A 17,332-nucleotide genomic window follows, 5' to 3' on the forward strand; every position below is an offset into this window, starting at 1 on the left:
GCAACACAACAAATTGAACAACTAAAGTGAGAGGGGGAAAACCACACAACAGCTGGGTGAAGGACAAAATAGAGAGAGACTTTGAAGATAAGTGTGGTGAGGAAGAATGAGGAATAGGGGAGAACACAGGGGCTGGATAATATGGATACAGAAGCAATCTCTCAGGAAGGATAAAAAAGGGAAGTTCGAAAGAGTTGCTACTGGTGAGAGTTAATGGGGCGAGAAAAGATCATGGTTTTGGATTAGGGATGATCTGAGATTATGGTGAGCTGCTGTCTTGAAAACCTCGACGGAATAATGAGATTGAGGAGAATGTGGAGGTTGATTCCACAAGCGAGAGAAAAGAGGAACGAATGAGTGGAGGTGAGCAGTGTTTCTGGATTTTGGGAGTTTCACCAGAAGGGGGTTTGCAGACCACGTGTGCCATGTTTCCAATACCTTCATTCCATGCTCCAATAACTTTATCACTTGATACAAGCCACACTCCAGAGGATCACCTTTCCCCTTGTAGTTTGTATAGAGGGACGAGGGTACTCGGTTCTCAATCCACTGGAATGCGGCCTTCTTGCACCACCAGATTACAGATCTCTGTCATTCTCTTCACAGCCCAACTTCCTTCTGCCTTCAACATATCTCCCACAACTCCTGTCGGCCCTCCCGCTTTTCTACTCTTCATTGCTTTTATCGCTTCCTCAACTTCCTTCTCAGTTATCTTCTCTGTCGGTCCCAAAACTGGGTTACTCTCTATGTTGCCATCCCATTCATTCTCTGCATTCCACAGTATTTCCATATATCTCTTCCATCTTCTTTAATTCCATCTGTAGTCAGGTTCACGATGTTTTTTCGTTCAAAATTTTGGTAGATTAGCAAAACTATACATTTTTGGAATATTCAGAGCATGAGGAATCCAAAAATTAATGTTTACATGGCCGGATGCCATGGCCTTTTATTTTTATGGCCGGATGCCCTTCCTGACGCCAACCCTTTTCGTCGCCTTTTACGACATGTAGGGATACGGTGTACCTATTCTAAACCAGGGTACACACCGGTAAACATATTGTTACGGATTCGGGGGTCGGAGCTCCCCTTATCAAGGGGGGGTTAATCCCCTTGTCCTTTAAGCTGGCCGTCCCGAGTCCTGGAGCTATGACGTCACTTCCGGTCAGCGCTGAATAGGGTGGTAGGCCAAATTGTTCCTATTACCTAATTACCAGCGCCTTCCGGGAAGCGAGGAAATGAGCCCCGCCCGAGCCACGGCGTTGGTGGACACGCCGAGCGAAGCGAGCCGCGACTCAGGCCGTTAACAAAGACTAACCCGATTATAGTGGTTCCGAAATCGTGCCACAGGTACTCAATGGAAAGAAAGGACGGAGGCGATCGGATTAGAGAGGAAACCAGAAGGTAGGAAGAACAAATATTGGTTTATTACAAATATACAAGAAAAGAGGAAACAAAAGGGTGTTCAAGAAAGGAAGAGGAAGCAGCAGGACACAGGGCAGGCTTAACTATACAGTCTTAACTTACAACCCCGGACAAACATACACACTCACACGGGATTGTAGTGGGTAGGGTGGAAGGTCCAGGTAGATGATCCAGGCTCCAGTCGACCCCCGTCCAGGCTCCGGTTCCGCTGGCGAAACCCGGCAGGCAGCTCTGCGTGTCGTTGGTGCGTGACCGGACCTTACATATGGCGGGGGGGGGGGGGGGGGTGAGGGGGGGGGGGACGGGGACGCTCGTGTCCCTGCGCCAAACACGCCCTCTCCCAAAGGTCCTCTCAATGCGCGTGCCTCCAACAAGTCCTTCGCAAATGTGCGCTCCTGGATCAGTCCTTTCTATAAGCGCATATACTCACAAGTCCGTTATCAGCGCTCTCTCCCAACGAGTCCGTTGCGCGCAGGTCTTTCAAAAGAAGTCCGTCAAAGGGCTTTGCGCACGCTTATATATCGCGCTTCAAGATCACTCCGCGCGCTTCAAAACCACGCCCGCCATCGAGCTCACCTCAGCCCTTGTTGGCTGGTAAGGGCTTACCGGCTCCGCCTTTGACGGCTGGTTGACAAGCCACACCTTGTTCTTGGCGTCCCGCCCCCTTTTTTCCTCGGGCCGACTGCATGGTTAATGGCGGCGCTAAGGCAGCGAACGCTAACCAAGGCGCGTAACAGAATTGGGAGGGACATAAGGCACCGTCTGTAGGGGCGTGTAATGGCGTCGCTTGGAGAGGGAGGTCGCAAAATGGCCGGAATGGATTGGAGACCTATTCTTATTTAATTGATGCAACGCAGATTCAACTATTGGAAACACGGCCTTATCTGAAACACATAATAATGAAATAACCAAAGTTCCTATGGCGGCCTACGTGTTGCATATGGACTAACTAAGGAGCAAACTTTAACTTTATTAAATGATGGGATATTTACAAGAGTTATTTCCAACAAGTGTGGGTTCTAAAACCGCAACACTGCACCCTCCGCCCTCCCTTTTTCCAGGCTCGGCCCGAGCCGAAACACAAGGGCTATCTGTGAACTTAGTGTGGCACTTAGGTGTGGTTACCCTCTACTTTTAACCTCACCCTGAGTGCGACAGTTTTAACACTAAATATGTCCCGCCTGCTGCGTTGCATCCTATCTACTGACTCACACCCACAATTAACCGAATTACGGAATTATTCTGAAACTACACATTTAGCCGGTGGGGAGCATTATTTACAAAAACACTAATTATTTACAAACTGTTACGCAGGACCTGTTTTTGGTGGGAAAAGAAGATGAGAATTTGATAAGAGGAAAGTCATTGCACTGCACTGCACCGATACACCATACCCATATGCATCAATAAACAAAAGGCACCATAATAAGGAAATGCACCAAAAGCACCAAAAAGCACCATCATCAAAAAATGCACCAACCACACATTTCAAAAATAATAAATGGTGATGTCTTCTTCTTTTCTGCTGGGCCGATGTTTCTGGTTGGCTTGATCTTCTTGCTTGATGTTAATTTTAATAAGAAAGGGCACAAACCGCGTCCGCTTTTTATTATTGATTTGGCCAGCAGGGCCAACTCTGGTGGTCCACTGCTGGGCATGGATGCCACTTTAAAAACAGTGGTCCGCAAGGCAGACACTGCTGTCAACAATGGTCGGTCCCAGCAGAGACGCCAGGCCACAGAACGTGTGGTCCATAAGGTGTTGCTAAGCCACAGAACGTGTGGTCCATCTGTGGTGCTAGGCCACAGAATGTGTGGTCCATATGGTGCATCAGTGCAGGCAGGAGGCAGCAACGGTGCAGGCGCACAACTCGCAGCATCTGCACACTTCCCTCAGGCACAAAAGAACAAGGGTCCGTGACTGGGGAAGGAAGGACAAGCAGATCAGCGGCAGGAGTGCAAGGGTACACATCAAATCAAAGCAATGCAACATGAAGGGCGCGGGAGAGCGAGCCGAGAAAGCTCGTCCCTAACCGTTCGTCCCCCCCCCCCCCCATGTCACCTACCCTACCCTTGCCCTTACCCGTATTTACACAATTTACACCTTTCGTCTCTAACGTCTTGTCTTTCCCATTCCCTCTAATGCCAAATTCGTTCCCAATCCATCCCAAGAAGGAAGGGATGGAATAACAAACAATGTCTCACCCACGTCGAGATGCGTCTTACATTCCAAACATTTGCCAAAATATGGTGTGGAGTCTTATCACCTTAGGTGAGTGGATGCGGATAGTGCGAAGAGATTTTCTCACTATCTATCCTTCTAAATGACATTAACACTTTACACTACCCGGGGTCTTACCCTGCCAATCCATTGGCCATCTTTAAACTATGCGGTTCTAGAAACCAATTCCCATTGAACATACTGTGGCGCTCTCCACTTTGGGGTCTCACTCCCCCGATTCTTCTACCTGTACCCTCGCACAATTTCAGGGCTGGGTCGTGTGGCTCCCCTAGCAGGTCCGCTCACCTGCACACCTCCGCCACTGAACGTCGCCACCCGAGCTTACCTGCTCCTCACCCTAACCTGGGGAAGGCCCTCCCTGGCACTTACCCCACTAATGCCCCCTCTGGCATCGGGCTACCCGGGTCCTCTCCTTGGGATCCACGGGCCCCATTGAACTCTACTTGGCTCCCAGAGCCTACCTGTGGCCTCACCTGGCCGACAGACTACCAGTGGCGGAGTGCCCATTTAATCATTCTCACTAACAGGCCACACGCCCAGCCATTCCACTTTACTCATGCACCAATCAAGCAGTACCCTGCTATCTCCGCACCACAGATGTCAATATCCAACCACAATTTACCTACTCCCTCTACCTACTTTTAAACTACCCTCCCTGGGTATTCGTGAAGGGGTCCATCCTTCCCCCATCCACTCCTTCGCACCAGACACTCCACTCCACGTATTCCACACCACTCACTCCACACCATTCATTCCACACACCTGAACTTCACTTGCAGGTCAATCACTCAACACACACACACATCTCTCTCTCGAGCATTGCCTCATTTCAACAAGCTCACCGGGAATCTCATTCCAATTCCTCATTTCATGCGAAACCTCATGCTCACACACACAGCATCATTTAAACTAACTACTCCCTTCTAAGATTAGTGCTCCCCGTCATCCCTTATACTAAGCACATCTCACGTCATTATCATCCACCTAATCTACTCTACGTCCCCACTACAGGTACAAAGTCACTACTTAAATCTCGTGTCACCTATGGTCATTTTTCTAGATCCCTATACATTTATCCTAACCCTCCCGGGCTAGTTTGTACTGCCAATCCCCATAAAACTACAGCTCCTTTGCCCAAAAGGTACGATGTGAGGGATGGTAGATCTACCATCCCTCTACACCGTATACCATTCGCCATCACTATCACTATCCATTCACTACTTGAGCCTCTCGGGGAAATACATTTTTTTACAGCTCGGCTCTGAAAAGCCGGCTATCTGTGCGGATGGTCAGTCTGCTGCAGGTTGGGTCCGTCCGGCATTCGGATTCAGGGGAGGAGGTTTTGTCGGGCCAAGGTTCCAGGCACCATCCCTACGCAGGGCCTTGCGCTCCCAAGCGCGATTGCCCAGCCTTGCCCGGACGGAGCGCCGCCACCGCAAGGGGGCGCTGCTCCGGCCTCTTCTCCCTCCCCTCGAACCGGGCCGATCGCTCTGCCTAACAAAGCGCAATACCGATCGTGCAGGGCGGGGCCTGGCCCGAATCGTGCACAGCACTCCGTGCAGGAGCGACGCGGTACCGATCCCCGCCGGCCCCCGCAGCACACAAAGAACACCGTGCCCGAGAGCTCGCGTCGGCTATACGTCGGCCTAAGCCAAGCGCTGCTCTGGTTAATGTCGATGCTCGCCCCGCATGCTCACACCACTCGTCCCGTTTCTTACTCACACATCCAGGCGTCTCCATACACTTCATGCATTCCATGCATTCCTCTCACGCACATTCTTACACATCCATTCTCCTCGCACACTCCGTTATCACCCACTCCTCTGTTCCACACCTTTCTCGCACACACCCTGGCGCACTCTCCCCCATTACGTACTCCATAACACTCGTATGTGTGCACTCTTGCACATACCCACTCAGCGCACACCTACCCACGGGTGTGCACTCTTTTGCACACCAAATAACGCGCTCTGCTGTGCTCTCCTGCACACTCACCACAACCAACTCACACTCTGTATCACTCTCACCCTCACACATACACTCCTCTGTGCATTCTCCCTCACTTTCAGACTCTGTCGTGCATTCATTCTCACTCGCTGTAATGCACTCGTGCTCCGGTGCCATTCGCTCACGCGCGCCATTCACTTTCACGCAGCGCACAAAGGACCTTCCACGAACGCCTGGGTGCCGTCTGGATCCCAAGCGCGCGAAAAATCCTTTCGCACCAAACACTTTTCCGCAAAATCTTTTAGCACCATATACAGCCCTTCTCACCTTGGCGCTTCCTCTTCTTCGCTCCTCCACCTGCAAACTTTCATTGGGGTTAATAAGTACAGCATCATGATGTGAATTCAGACTTTGAGTACATTCCATTTCTCCCTCCAATTCATGCTCTACCTCTGCCGTCTCTCCAATCCCAATTTCCACTATTGCTTCGCTTTTAATTTATTTTTCCTCGACGACCGCTGGCGCTAATAAAATGAAATTTTCTAATTCTGCAATCGCCGGCTTCCCCATACCCCGTGTCGTGATCTCTACCCCGGTCCACGTGACTTTGCCCTTCCCAACTTCGCTCAACCCACGCTCCTCTAGCTGCGTTACCTCGTTGCGTACGAATGCGACCTCCTCGCTCGCCCTGCGGTCAATTTCCCTCTCAACTTCCTTGGTCTCATACCTGGCTTGCCCCCTCGCTAGCCCCTCGTTTACTTCCCGGGCTTGGCCATTTATGTCCTCCAATTGGTCCCCTACTTGGCTCTCTAATCCCCCAATTTGACTTTCTATGTCATTTTTCAATTCCCCAATTTGGTTTCCCATGTCATTTCTCAATTCCCCGATTTGGTTTCCCATTCGCTCACTATTGGCCCTCATTTCTCCCATCTCCTTATTCAATCCCCCAAATGTACTGTCTAACCCCTCAAATTGATCGCCCAATTCATTTCTCAACCCCCCAATTTGGCTTTCCAATTCATTTTTTAATCCCTCGATTTGGTTTTCCAACCCCATTTGTACGGCTGCCTGCAGCTGCGCAATGAGGTCCTGCATATTCATCCCTCCAATTTGCGCAGCGGGCGCGGCCCTCGTCGCCATGTGCGAGGCGCCGCCATTTTGTGCACCTGCAACCCCCACTACCGCACCTTCTTCGTTTTCCTCTTCCATTACTCCCACTTCTTCCCTGGGGTCCTGGGTTGACTCTAACCCTTCCTCTACCCCCTCATTTCCCCCCACTGGCATCCGATCACCTTGATTATTCATGGCACGACTCAAATTTGGGTGTCAATAAAAACTTCGGCCGCTCGTAATTTTTTGACCCAATTTTTTTTTTCAGATGGTAGAAAATTTGGTTCGGGTCCAATCCCACTCTTGACACCAATTGTTAAGGATACGGGGGTCAGCGCTCCCCTTATCAAGGGGGGGTTAATCCCCTTGTCCTTAAAGCTGGCCGTCCTGAGTCCTGGAGCAATGATGTCACTTCCGGTCAGCGCTGAATTGCGTGGTAGGCCAAATTGTTCCTATTACCTAATTACCAGCGCCTTCCGGGAAGCGAGGAAATGAGCCCCGCCCGAGCCGCGGCGTTGGTGGACACGCAGAGCGAAGCGAGCCGTGACTCAGGCCATTAACAAAGACTAACCCGATTTATAGCGGTTCTGAAATCATGCCACAGGTACTCAATGGAAAGAAAGGACGGAGGCGATCGGATTAGAGAGGAAACCAGAGGGTGGGAAGAACAAATATTGGTTTATTACAAATATACAAGAAAAGAGGAAACAAAAGGGTGTACAAGAAAGGAAGAGGAAGAAGCAGGACACAGGGCAGGCTTAACTATACAGTCTTCACTTACAACCCCGGACAAACATACACACTCACACAGGATTGTAGTGGGTAGGGTGGAAGGTCCAGGTAGATGATCCAGGCTCCAGTCGACCCCCGTCCAGGCTCCGGTTCCGCGGGCGAAACCCGGCAGGCAGCTCTGCGTATCGTTGGCGCGTGACCGGACCTTACATATGGTGGGGGGGGGGGGGGGAGGGAGGGGGGGAAGGCTCGTGTCCTTTAGCGCACGTAATACTTGAATGGCTGCGCCAAACGCGCCCTCTCCCAAAGGTCCTCTCAATGCGCGTGCCTCCAACAAGTCCTTCGCAAATGTGTACTCCTGGATCAGTCCTTTCAATAAGTGCATATACCCACAAGTCCGTTATCAGCGCTCTCTCCCAACGAGTCCATTGCGCGCAGGTCTTTCAAAAGAGGTCCGTCAAAGGGCTTTGCGCGCGCGCTTATATATCGCGCTTCAAGATCACTCCGCGCGCTTCAAAACCACGCCCGCCATGGAGCTCACCTCAGCCCTGATTGGCTGGTAAGGGCTTACCGGCTCTGCCTTTGACGGCTGGTTGACAAGCCACACCTTGTTCTTGGCGTCCCGCCCCCTTTTTCCTCGGGCCGACCGCATGGTTAATGGCGGCGCTAAGGCAGCAAACGCTAACCAAGGCGCGTAACAGAATTGGGTGGGACATAAGGCACCGTCTGTAGGGGCGCGTAATGGCGTCGCTTGGAGAGGGAGGTCTCAAAATGGCTGGAATGGATTGGGGACCTACTCTTATTTAATTGATGCAACGCAGATTCAACTATTGGAAACACGGCCTTTTCTGAAACACATAATAATGAAATAACTAAAGTTCCTATGGTGGCCTACGTGTTGCATATGGACTAACTAAGGGTGCAACCTTTAACTTTATTAAATGATGGGAATGTAGCGGTTCCCGCTGAATGTACACAATCGCCTTGCACCTGCCAGGACGCGGCCAGGGCGCGATCGCCATGCCTGGCTCGTCCGGACGGGCCCAGACGCGCCTCTCCTGGGCATGCCCGGACTCGCTGTTCCCGGGCACGCCCGAACCTCCCAGGCACGCCCGGTCTCGTCTTTCCCGGGCATGCCCGCTCTCGCCTTTCCAGGGCTCGCCCAGAGCGTCCGGGCACGCCCAGCCTCGACTTGCCAGGCCGCCCGGGCATGTCCAGACTCGCCTTTCCAGGGCTCGCCCAGAGCGTCCGGGCATGCCCGCTCTTGCCTTTCCAGGGCTCGCCCAGAGCGCCCGGGCACGCCCAGCCTCGACTTGCCAGGCCGCCCGGGCATGTCCAGACTCGCCTTTCCAGGGCTCGCCCAGAGCGTCCGGGCATGCCCGCTCTTGCCTTTCCAGGGCTCGCCCAGAGCGCTCGGGCACGCCGAGCCTCGACTTGCCAGGCCGCCCGGGCATGTCCAGACTCGCCTTTCCAGGACTCGCCCTTGACACCCGGGCATGCCCGGTCTCGGTTTTCCCGGGCAAACGCCCGGGCATAAATGTGTATATATATATTGCTGCCCGATAAACGGGCTTTTCAGAATACCTGAGCTGTTTTGTTTCAATAAAGCAACTCGGACGAATTCCGTCTTTGGTCGCGTCAATTCTTTCGACTCGCGTTGGAGCGCAGCTCCTTCAGGATATTTACAAGAGTTATTTACAACAGGTGTGGGTTCTAAAACCACAACAATATCATATATACAGTGTAAATATATATATATACAGACGATGATGGGAATAATTGCGAAATTGATGGGAATAGAACCTGTGATTGATGCTGTGAAGAGGAACAGGTTGAGATGGTTTGGTCATGTGTTGAGGAAGGATGAAAGTGACTGGTTGAGAAGAGTGATGGAAATGAATGTAGAAGGAAGTAGAGGACGGGGAAGACCGAGAAAGACTTGGCTAATGATGGTGGAAGAAGAAATGTGGGCAAGGGGGTTAACAAGGAGAGATGCAGAAAATAGGGAAAAATGGAGAAGAATGTCATGGGGACCGCAAGGCTAACCCCCGCTCTAGCAGGGAAAATGGCCTTAAAATGCCTGTTGTTGTTGTTGTTATGTGTGTATGTATGTATATATATATATATATATATATACAGACGGAATTAAAGCGCAACTACATCGGTGGATGTGTTTATATGTAGCAGGGGAATACCTTGAGAAATTGGCAGTTTCATGAACTTCCATGTACTTTTTGATTTTTCTGACAAAGTCCATGTCCAGCTTGAACTAGCCTCACACATACACAATTTTCTTTTTAATGGTATTTTGGCTGCACTAATACACAGACCCCTTTCTTACCTTTTTTTTCAATTTCCAGACTCGTGACTGGTGGATGCCAGCAAAGTTATGCACAAAGAGATTCACAAAAGTCGGAGTTTGACATTGCCCGTAATGTACTGGACCTCATTTACGGGCAAACACTTGTCTGGTATGCCATGTTCATGTGGCCAAAGGACCACATCTCTATTACATATGCAAATGAGAAGGGTAGATCATTTGTAACCAACAAAGGTAGACAACTGGGGAGGTTCAGGAAGTGGACAGAGAATTGGTAAGAATGCAAAGAGGGGACAGAAAGGAGAAATATATAATATTCAGATAAGATGTGAGTAACGGGAGGATTCCACTATTTTGCACTTGTATTATATATTGTAGTTGGTCCTCACTAACACTTTCAATTATTTCCGATTATATACCTGCATCACTGTGGATACACATGATATATTTTCAGTCGATACAGTTTTGAGGCATTTCAACATTTCTATCCAGCAAAGTAGAATGACGTAAATAATTTCTGCAAATCTACAGAAGGATGCAGAATCACTGGTGCAAAGAGAGGAAGAAGAGGGAAGCAGTTATTTTCTAGGCCTCATTGATTGGCCATTACTTCAATCCACACGACACAGCAGAATAAGCATTTTTGTGCAAATGAGCCAATTTTAACAGCAAGGTTATCATGTCCCTGATGTCAGGTCAAAGATAAACTCTGATTGGTCAATGGATTCTCCCAATAAGCATGCAGTCATCAGAATCTGACAGCTCAATTAAAATGTTGAAGATGGATGGATACCTCGGCTGAGCTCAAAATAATTTGGATAACAGCATTTAGCTCACTGTCTCCACCTCCACATTAGTGGTGTCACAAGTCTCCTAAAAGGCTGCCAGAATGGCCCAGAGGTACACACACTTGCCTCTGAGCTGTCTAACCCACACTCAAATCTCGGCCTAGTTACAAACTGCCATCCCGATGTTTCACAGTCAGGGCGATTCATCAATGCGTGTTCCGTCCCTCGGACGACTGGTAAACGGGTGTCCTGTGTGCCGGAATTGGTTAGTGCATGTTAAAGATTCCATGGTGTCCATCGTGAAGAGTAGGTGAGCTATCGTCGGCACCATGGCCAAATTCCAAAATTCCTGCCTTAACCTCAGTCGAACATCAGGCCTGGCCCCGGTTCGTCAATTAAGACCTAGGGCAGGCTTCCCCGGCCTTCCCTACAATAATGTGGTAATAATTGTGCCCATTGAAGAAGAGGTCCTCCAAAGTTTGAACAAAAATCTCCCTGCAATGCAATTGAAATACCGACTTCTTTCCTGGAAGTCCTAGCGGTGTCCATTGTTTTTTTTTTATACCTCTCCCACTCCCCAACCCCCTTCCCGTGCCTCCTCCCCCCCAAGCCCTCTACCCCCCACAGATCTCCCGATGTCCCTGCTCTCAAATGTTCTACTTGTGTGCTTCCCCCGCTCTCCCGATATTGTCTCCTGCTCCCTTTATTTAGTCTTATGTGTCCGTTGTTTAATTTTTTTTTCGTCATTAATGTTAGCTCTTACACGAGCCTCGATCTTGTATACAAAAAAATAAAAATAAAAATGTCTTACGACAGTTGTCACAACCAGTTTAACAAGGTGCTTGCCTTTTCACCATATTGGATGAATGACTCAAATGGAACATCTGTATTTCCTAGGTTGGGTGCCTTCTTCTCTCCACTACTTCCGGCTGTGCAGTTAATAAAACTGTTACTGCTCTTCTACATCAAGAAGGTAATACTTCACTGAAATATTTTGAAAATAAAGTTATTGCAATGACAACGACAGATAAAACAATCGGTGGCAACACATGATTTGACCGAGGGAAACATGTCATTTCAGGAAAGCTTGTTCAGGAATTGCCAACAGCCCGCAATTCCGTGGATGGCGAGGAAAATGAGCACCGTGTTCGTCTCCCTGCAATTTTTCCCAGCCTTCTTTGGAGCAGTCGCTGTGGTATTCATCCTTTGGAGGTACATCTGAACTGTGGACTATGAATAAAGATTAAAACAACTTAACTCTGAACAAAACGGGGAGGTCTGGGTTGATATTGCAGGCTCAGTGTTTTCGTTTAGGTCCGCACAGCAGAAGCGAACCCATTTTTCGTGTGAGTAGTGCTAGCACACAGCCCGGAAATTGTGGTTGACAACCAGATTTCTCATGAAGTAGTTTCCGGAAGTACCCAAAGCCTGTACCGGAATGAGGAAGTGAAATATGGCCACGGTTGATACAGATTTTGATGATTAGGAGGAAGCTGCGTTGCTTCTGATTGTTGTAGTTTGGAGGTGGCACCAAAGACGAAGGACTTGGTTCACCTGCTAGCCCAACAACTGAAACCGGATGCAGCGAGGTTTTTTTTCCCCAACACTTTGAGCTGATTGTGATATTGCTGGATATTTCCGTTTACTTCCTATTTTCTTTGGGAAAACCATTTCCCAAAACTTATTTTGGAACTTATTTTATCGAATGAAATTATTTAATTCTTATTTAATTACTTAATTATTTAATTACGAAATTAATTAATTATGAAAATTTAATTATGGAATTATGAAATGAAATTATGAAAATTAATTATGAAATGAATTAATTATGAAATTCTTTTAATTATGAAATTATTTAATTTTAATTCTTATTTAATTTTATGGAACTTATTTTACACCATTGTGTGAATAAAAATATTAATATATTAATTCGTGAACCATGCTCTATGGAGGGCATTGGTGCTACCAAAACAGCTATGGTTACAATACCGGATGGGTCACCAACCTGACAAAATAAGTCAGGGCACACATTTTGAATTTGGCTCGGATGCTTGCCGACTCTTTGCGAAGGACACCATGGGATCTTTAACATCCACAAGCTAACACCGACAGACGGGGCGCTCAGTTTAACGTCCATCCGAGTGATGGCACACGCATTGATCAATCACCATACCTGTGAAACACCAGGATAGCTTGGTAGGGATTCTAACAACGGCTAGACAGCTCAGAGGCAAGTGTGCATACCTCTAGGCTATCCTGCCATTCAAATAAAAATATGATCAACAATAACAGAAATTGGTAGAGAGCAAACCTCCGCCAGGCTGAACAGTCTATGTTTTGTATCCCACTTATAGGCCGGATCTGGATTCGGACCTGAACCAAAATCTAATCTGCTTGTTCTTGTCACCTAACCAACTCGTCCACCTAGTTTTGTCATAACTCGTCCACAACTTTTTGAAATACCGTTTTTGGCCCCATCTCTCAATGGTGAAGAATCATTTTTAAAATTCCAGTATCTGGACCACAAATTTAGGTCCAATCCGTCCACAACTTTTTGAGCTATCCTTCTCACAGACAGACAAACAGGGGTGAACACATAACCTCCTGGCGTCTTAGGTGGCGGAGGTACATAATTATGTTTTTAAAATTTTCTCGCTTGACAATTCATTTGCTTCTGGTGTTAAACGTCCACAAACATTGAATCTATTTTATTTGCTTACTCAGCCAATGTGGTTTACCTATGGTGTGCAGAGACCTATATACTGAATGTTGTGCTTTTATCAAAGGTCCAGATATCAGACACTGGAAAATATAATGTAGCATCACATGAGAAAATAATTCCATCTTTAGATATTATTATTATTATTATATTGGAGCAATATTTTATATGATGCCTGAAGGTATCACACTAAAATACACCATTTGTGTCTGTCTGTCCGATACATTTTTTACGCCAATACATTAGCATATTCATTCCCCCCCCCCCCCCCCCGTGAGTTTTCCCACCATTGCCGTCAATGGGGTTGTACGTTGAGGTGTATATAAATGTTAAATTAGATTTATCGAGGCGTTTTTCCAAAAAAGATTTATCGTGGCGTTTTATCAAAGCCGCTTTTAATAACAAAATTAATGATAATCGCATATTGTTAATGTTATTATCAAACAATATTAATACTAATAATGTCCCACTTCCCAAAGGCGTTTTTCCTGCAGAGATAACGTGTATAAATAGCTTATAGTTATAATGGTGTTTCCATGTGAGCCGCAGCTTCTACAGGAAGTAAAAATATTACAAACCACAAACACGTATCATTAGCTTTTTAAACAGTCGCTAATGCTCTTTATAACACTAAATGAAGAAATTTGGAGGAGTACCGAGATGCGTGAAGTAAGGTATACTTACAGAACTGATCGAAGATCTACTGTACTCTATATAACCCACAAATGTTTGGTTTATAACATGGCCTTTCTGCTGCTACCGTGGCATTATTCATAGCGAACTTTTGAAACTCGCTCCTGCTGTTTCATACGAAACTGAAAGGGAGAAGCTCGGGTTGTGATCCTTTACCAAGCAGCTAGCTAGCGCTTGCCAAGCCAGCCGTTCCTTAACGGTTTTGAATGGAGTGCTTGCTCAAATGCTTAAAACACTCAGCGATCTCTCCACAAGAAACTTTGTAAATGAACACACACCCAATATTCTTGAGACCCGACCATCGATCGACTGTAATCTATATACCCAAAAGAGGAATGACCCTTCCTGCCCCTCCCGAAGTCTGCGGTTGTACTCGTAGTTTAAAATGTCTTTTTAACACACAAGGCATATAATCACCGTGAAGCTTGCAGATGAAGAATGTTTTTGATGCTTCTCAAAGAAGAGTCTTCTTTGAGGTTAATGGAGACAAGGTGTTGAATAACATTGAATGGTCTTACTTTTTATCTCCAGGCAACAGCCATCAAAATCCTGCGGTCCATTTCGTGGCCTTCAGGTGCCATCTGATGCAATTGATGTGTGGACGACCACAGCAAGCCCAAAGTTCTCTGCTGTGATTTGGATCTTAAATAACATTATTGAAAACCCCATTTTCTTACTTGTCTGCGCTGGACTGATCATGTAAGATTATTCTGCTTCACTTGCACACTTCTCAACACCTACAATGCACCAAAAGTACATGGTATTCAAGAAAATTATGTCGAAACAAAATATCTGAAACCCATTAGTATTGCCATCATCATCATCATCATCATCAGATCAGATGAGAATGAAATGTAAGCAGATCGCACAAAAATATGAAACAATGTCATCTCGAAACAATGCCATCAATGCTTCATCATTCACTTCACCTTAGCACGTTGCTCACTCAGCACTGCCGTGTCATAAAAAAATATGTCTGTGGACACAGTGGGGCTGTCAAAATAACCTGTCACAAGCAATCATGACAACTTTTTCTTGAGTCAATCGTACAGGTGTAGATTCTGCAAGGGAAAAACAGCACAAGACCTCCTATCAGGATGTATAAAAAAAACTCATGTCAGAACAGCTGTACACACAAAGGCACAAGGTATGTCGAGTAATCCACTGGCATATTTGCAAAAACTCCAATATCCCAGTTCCACCAAACCTTGTGGAAACAAACCAAAAGCTAATTTTGAAAATAAGGAAGGAATGCTCACGTACGACCTCATGATCCCATCAAGTGTGAACATAGAAAACAAAGCATTGTGACCGGATATAGATCTTGGGTATAAAAAGATAAGAGGAGAAGACAGTATTGCTAATTAATGTTTCAGTACCCAGCGATTTTGGCCTAAACAATATAGAAATCAAGAAAATGACCAAATACCAGGATCTCAAAAATGAAGTCAAAATATCTTGAAAGCCAAAGAGTGCCAAAATTGCATCAGAGATAATAATTGGAGCAATGGAAATGATAAGAACCTTACAGGGATCTTAAAAACCATCCTTGGGAACATTACAACAACCAAACTACGACTGGAAGCTGTCGGTGATGATCCTCAAAAGATCCCTCGGAAAAAACTTTGAGAATAAGAAAACTTCACAACTTTGTCCATTAATCTTGATCCCTTAAAGAAACCGAGGTGGATACTTCGAGACATGGGAGGACTCCGTTCCACCTTCTGAAACCCGAATGTGGAGATAACAACCAACACGCACATACACACCTACACAATGTTTATGCAGGGCTATAAAGACTAGAATCAGAGACTCAAACTCAAATTGTGTATATACGAGAGGCTCGACTCCAGTTTACAATTGTCCATCAGGATCTGCAATACATATAATTCCATGCACACAGTAGAGTTCTATCAACTTGTTTGGCAAGTAAACATTTCTCCCAGGGTAAAGGTTTCAAACAGCGATTCTTAAATTATGCATTAATCCATGACTCCTGTAATTTCTTGCAACCTGACCTTTGATGTCACAATAACCCACAGAATCGGGATTTACGCAAATTGGCAGATTGTGCACGGATACAGACAGATAATGGCCTTGCTACAAAATCGTATTGAGGAGGTGAGTTCACATGACACTGGTGGTAAGCTCCTCTTTTTTTCTTTCTTTTTTTTCCCATCCAATGACTCTTTCCATGTAAAATTTCCAAAGTTGAAGTTTCCTCCTCATCTGCGATTTGTCCTTCTTTTCTCGCCAAAGTTGAAGCCTGTAAACCAGGTTTGCTGTCTTTAGAATTACAGTCTTCCATCCAGTCCTTCAAAAGAGGGCATCTCACCGCCAACCCGTATCATCTACCGTTCCCAGCCGCCACGATCCCTTCTACTTTCACCCACCTCTTTCTTTTAGACTTTCCCTGAAGAGATGTCCAATGTAAATTAGATTTCCTATGGTTTTCTGTTTTTGTAACATCATCCTGTTTTGCTGTTATATGAGCCTCAATTTTGTATCCAAAAAGGATATTTGTTTTGCTTATGGATGTTTGAGATGTTAGTACCCCATGCGCGAAGCGAAAAGCGGCTTTAAGCAATTGATTCATTTTGTCTGCCTATCCACAAATGTCAGTTTATGATCGAGCAACAACTTAATTTCAATTGAATGTTATATTTTGAACATGAATCGGAAAACAAACCTGTCGTTTATCAGCACTCCAAACTTGTTTAGCATGGACGTCAAAAAGGACATAAACACCAGGCACAAATAACTAATGTAACATATTAAATTAGGGGATGTATAAGACCCTGCAGCAACGGTGGTAAACTTCCCAATTTTTTTTTTCTACAACCTTTAAAATCTTTACTTTATTTCAATTGATTTATATACCTGAACGCTGTAGAACACAAATCACCTTCTTGGCACTTTTAAAACCCTTCCGTTAGGCAGTACTTGGACAAATTATTACAGCATTTTACATTATCTCGACCAATCAAATTTGCTGCTTGCAGGATCCGCCCATGCGCTTTTTTCCTTAAAACTGCATGGCGTGAGGTGTTCTGTGAACTCTAATTAGTAAATAGACCGGTGATAAACTGAATTTCTTTATTGATACAGGAAAGAATGGACAAGAATTTTTTGTTGGAACGACTAAAGATGGCGCAAGGGACGGGCACAAGAGCTGGGAATCAGCACAAAATCGGTTAACGACACAAACCCAAACTTCATGCCATGCGGTAAAGGACATGAAATATCGTGGACCGCCCGGTTGGTCTGAGCATCATTTTATTTGTACCGATCCTTTATTTCTGTCAATAAACGTGGTAAAACAAATTAAAAATCCATAACAAATAAAGATATTCAAAACAA

At 46.3% G+C, this 17,332-nt stretch overlaps 1 protein-coding gene across 8 annotated transcripts in view; it reads left to right on the forward strand.

The window, feature by feature from the left end:
* LOC137433858 (transmembrane channel-like protein 6) overlaps nucleotides 1–17,332 on the forward strand; it is a 95,336-nt gene extending 78,004 nt beyond the window's left edge. For all 8 annotated transcript variants that reach the window (XM_078786011.1, XM_078786014.1, XM_068126265.2 and 5 more), the window contains 6 exons: nucleotides 9,813–9,923; nucleotides 11,458–11,533; nucleotides 11,642–11,772; nucleotides 14,504–14,671; nucleotides 16,015–16,093; nucleotides 17,081–17,332. In XM_078786011.1, coding sequence (XP_078642137.1) covers nucleotides 9,813–9,923; nucleotides 11,458–11,533; nucleotides 11,642–11,772; nucleotides 14,504–14,671; nucleotides 16,015–16,093; nucleotides 17,081–17,170 — 655 coding nt within the window. In that variant the 3' untranslated portion in view covers nucleotides 17,171–17,332. The remainder of the gene's footprint in view (nucleotides 1–9,812; nucleotides 9,924–11,457; nucleotides 11,534–11,641; nucleotides 11,773–14,503; nucleotides 14,672–16,014; nucleotides 16,094–17,080) is intronic.

This window comes from Myxine glutinosa, chromosome 10, assembly GCF_964187855.1.
Source record: "Myxine glutinosa chromosome 10, kmMyxGlut1.1, whole genome shotgun sequence".
NCBI lineage: Eukaryota > Metazoa > Chordata > Myxini > Myxiniformes > Myxinidae > Myxine > Myxine glutinosa.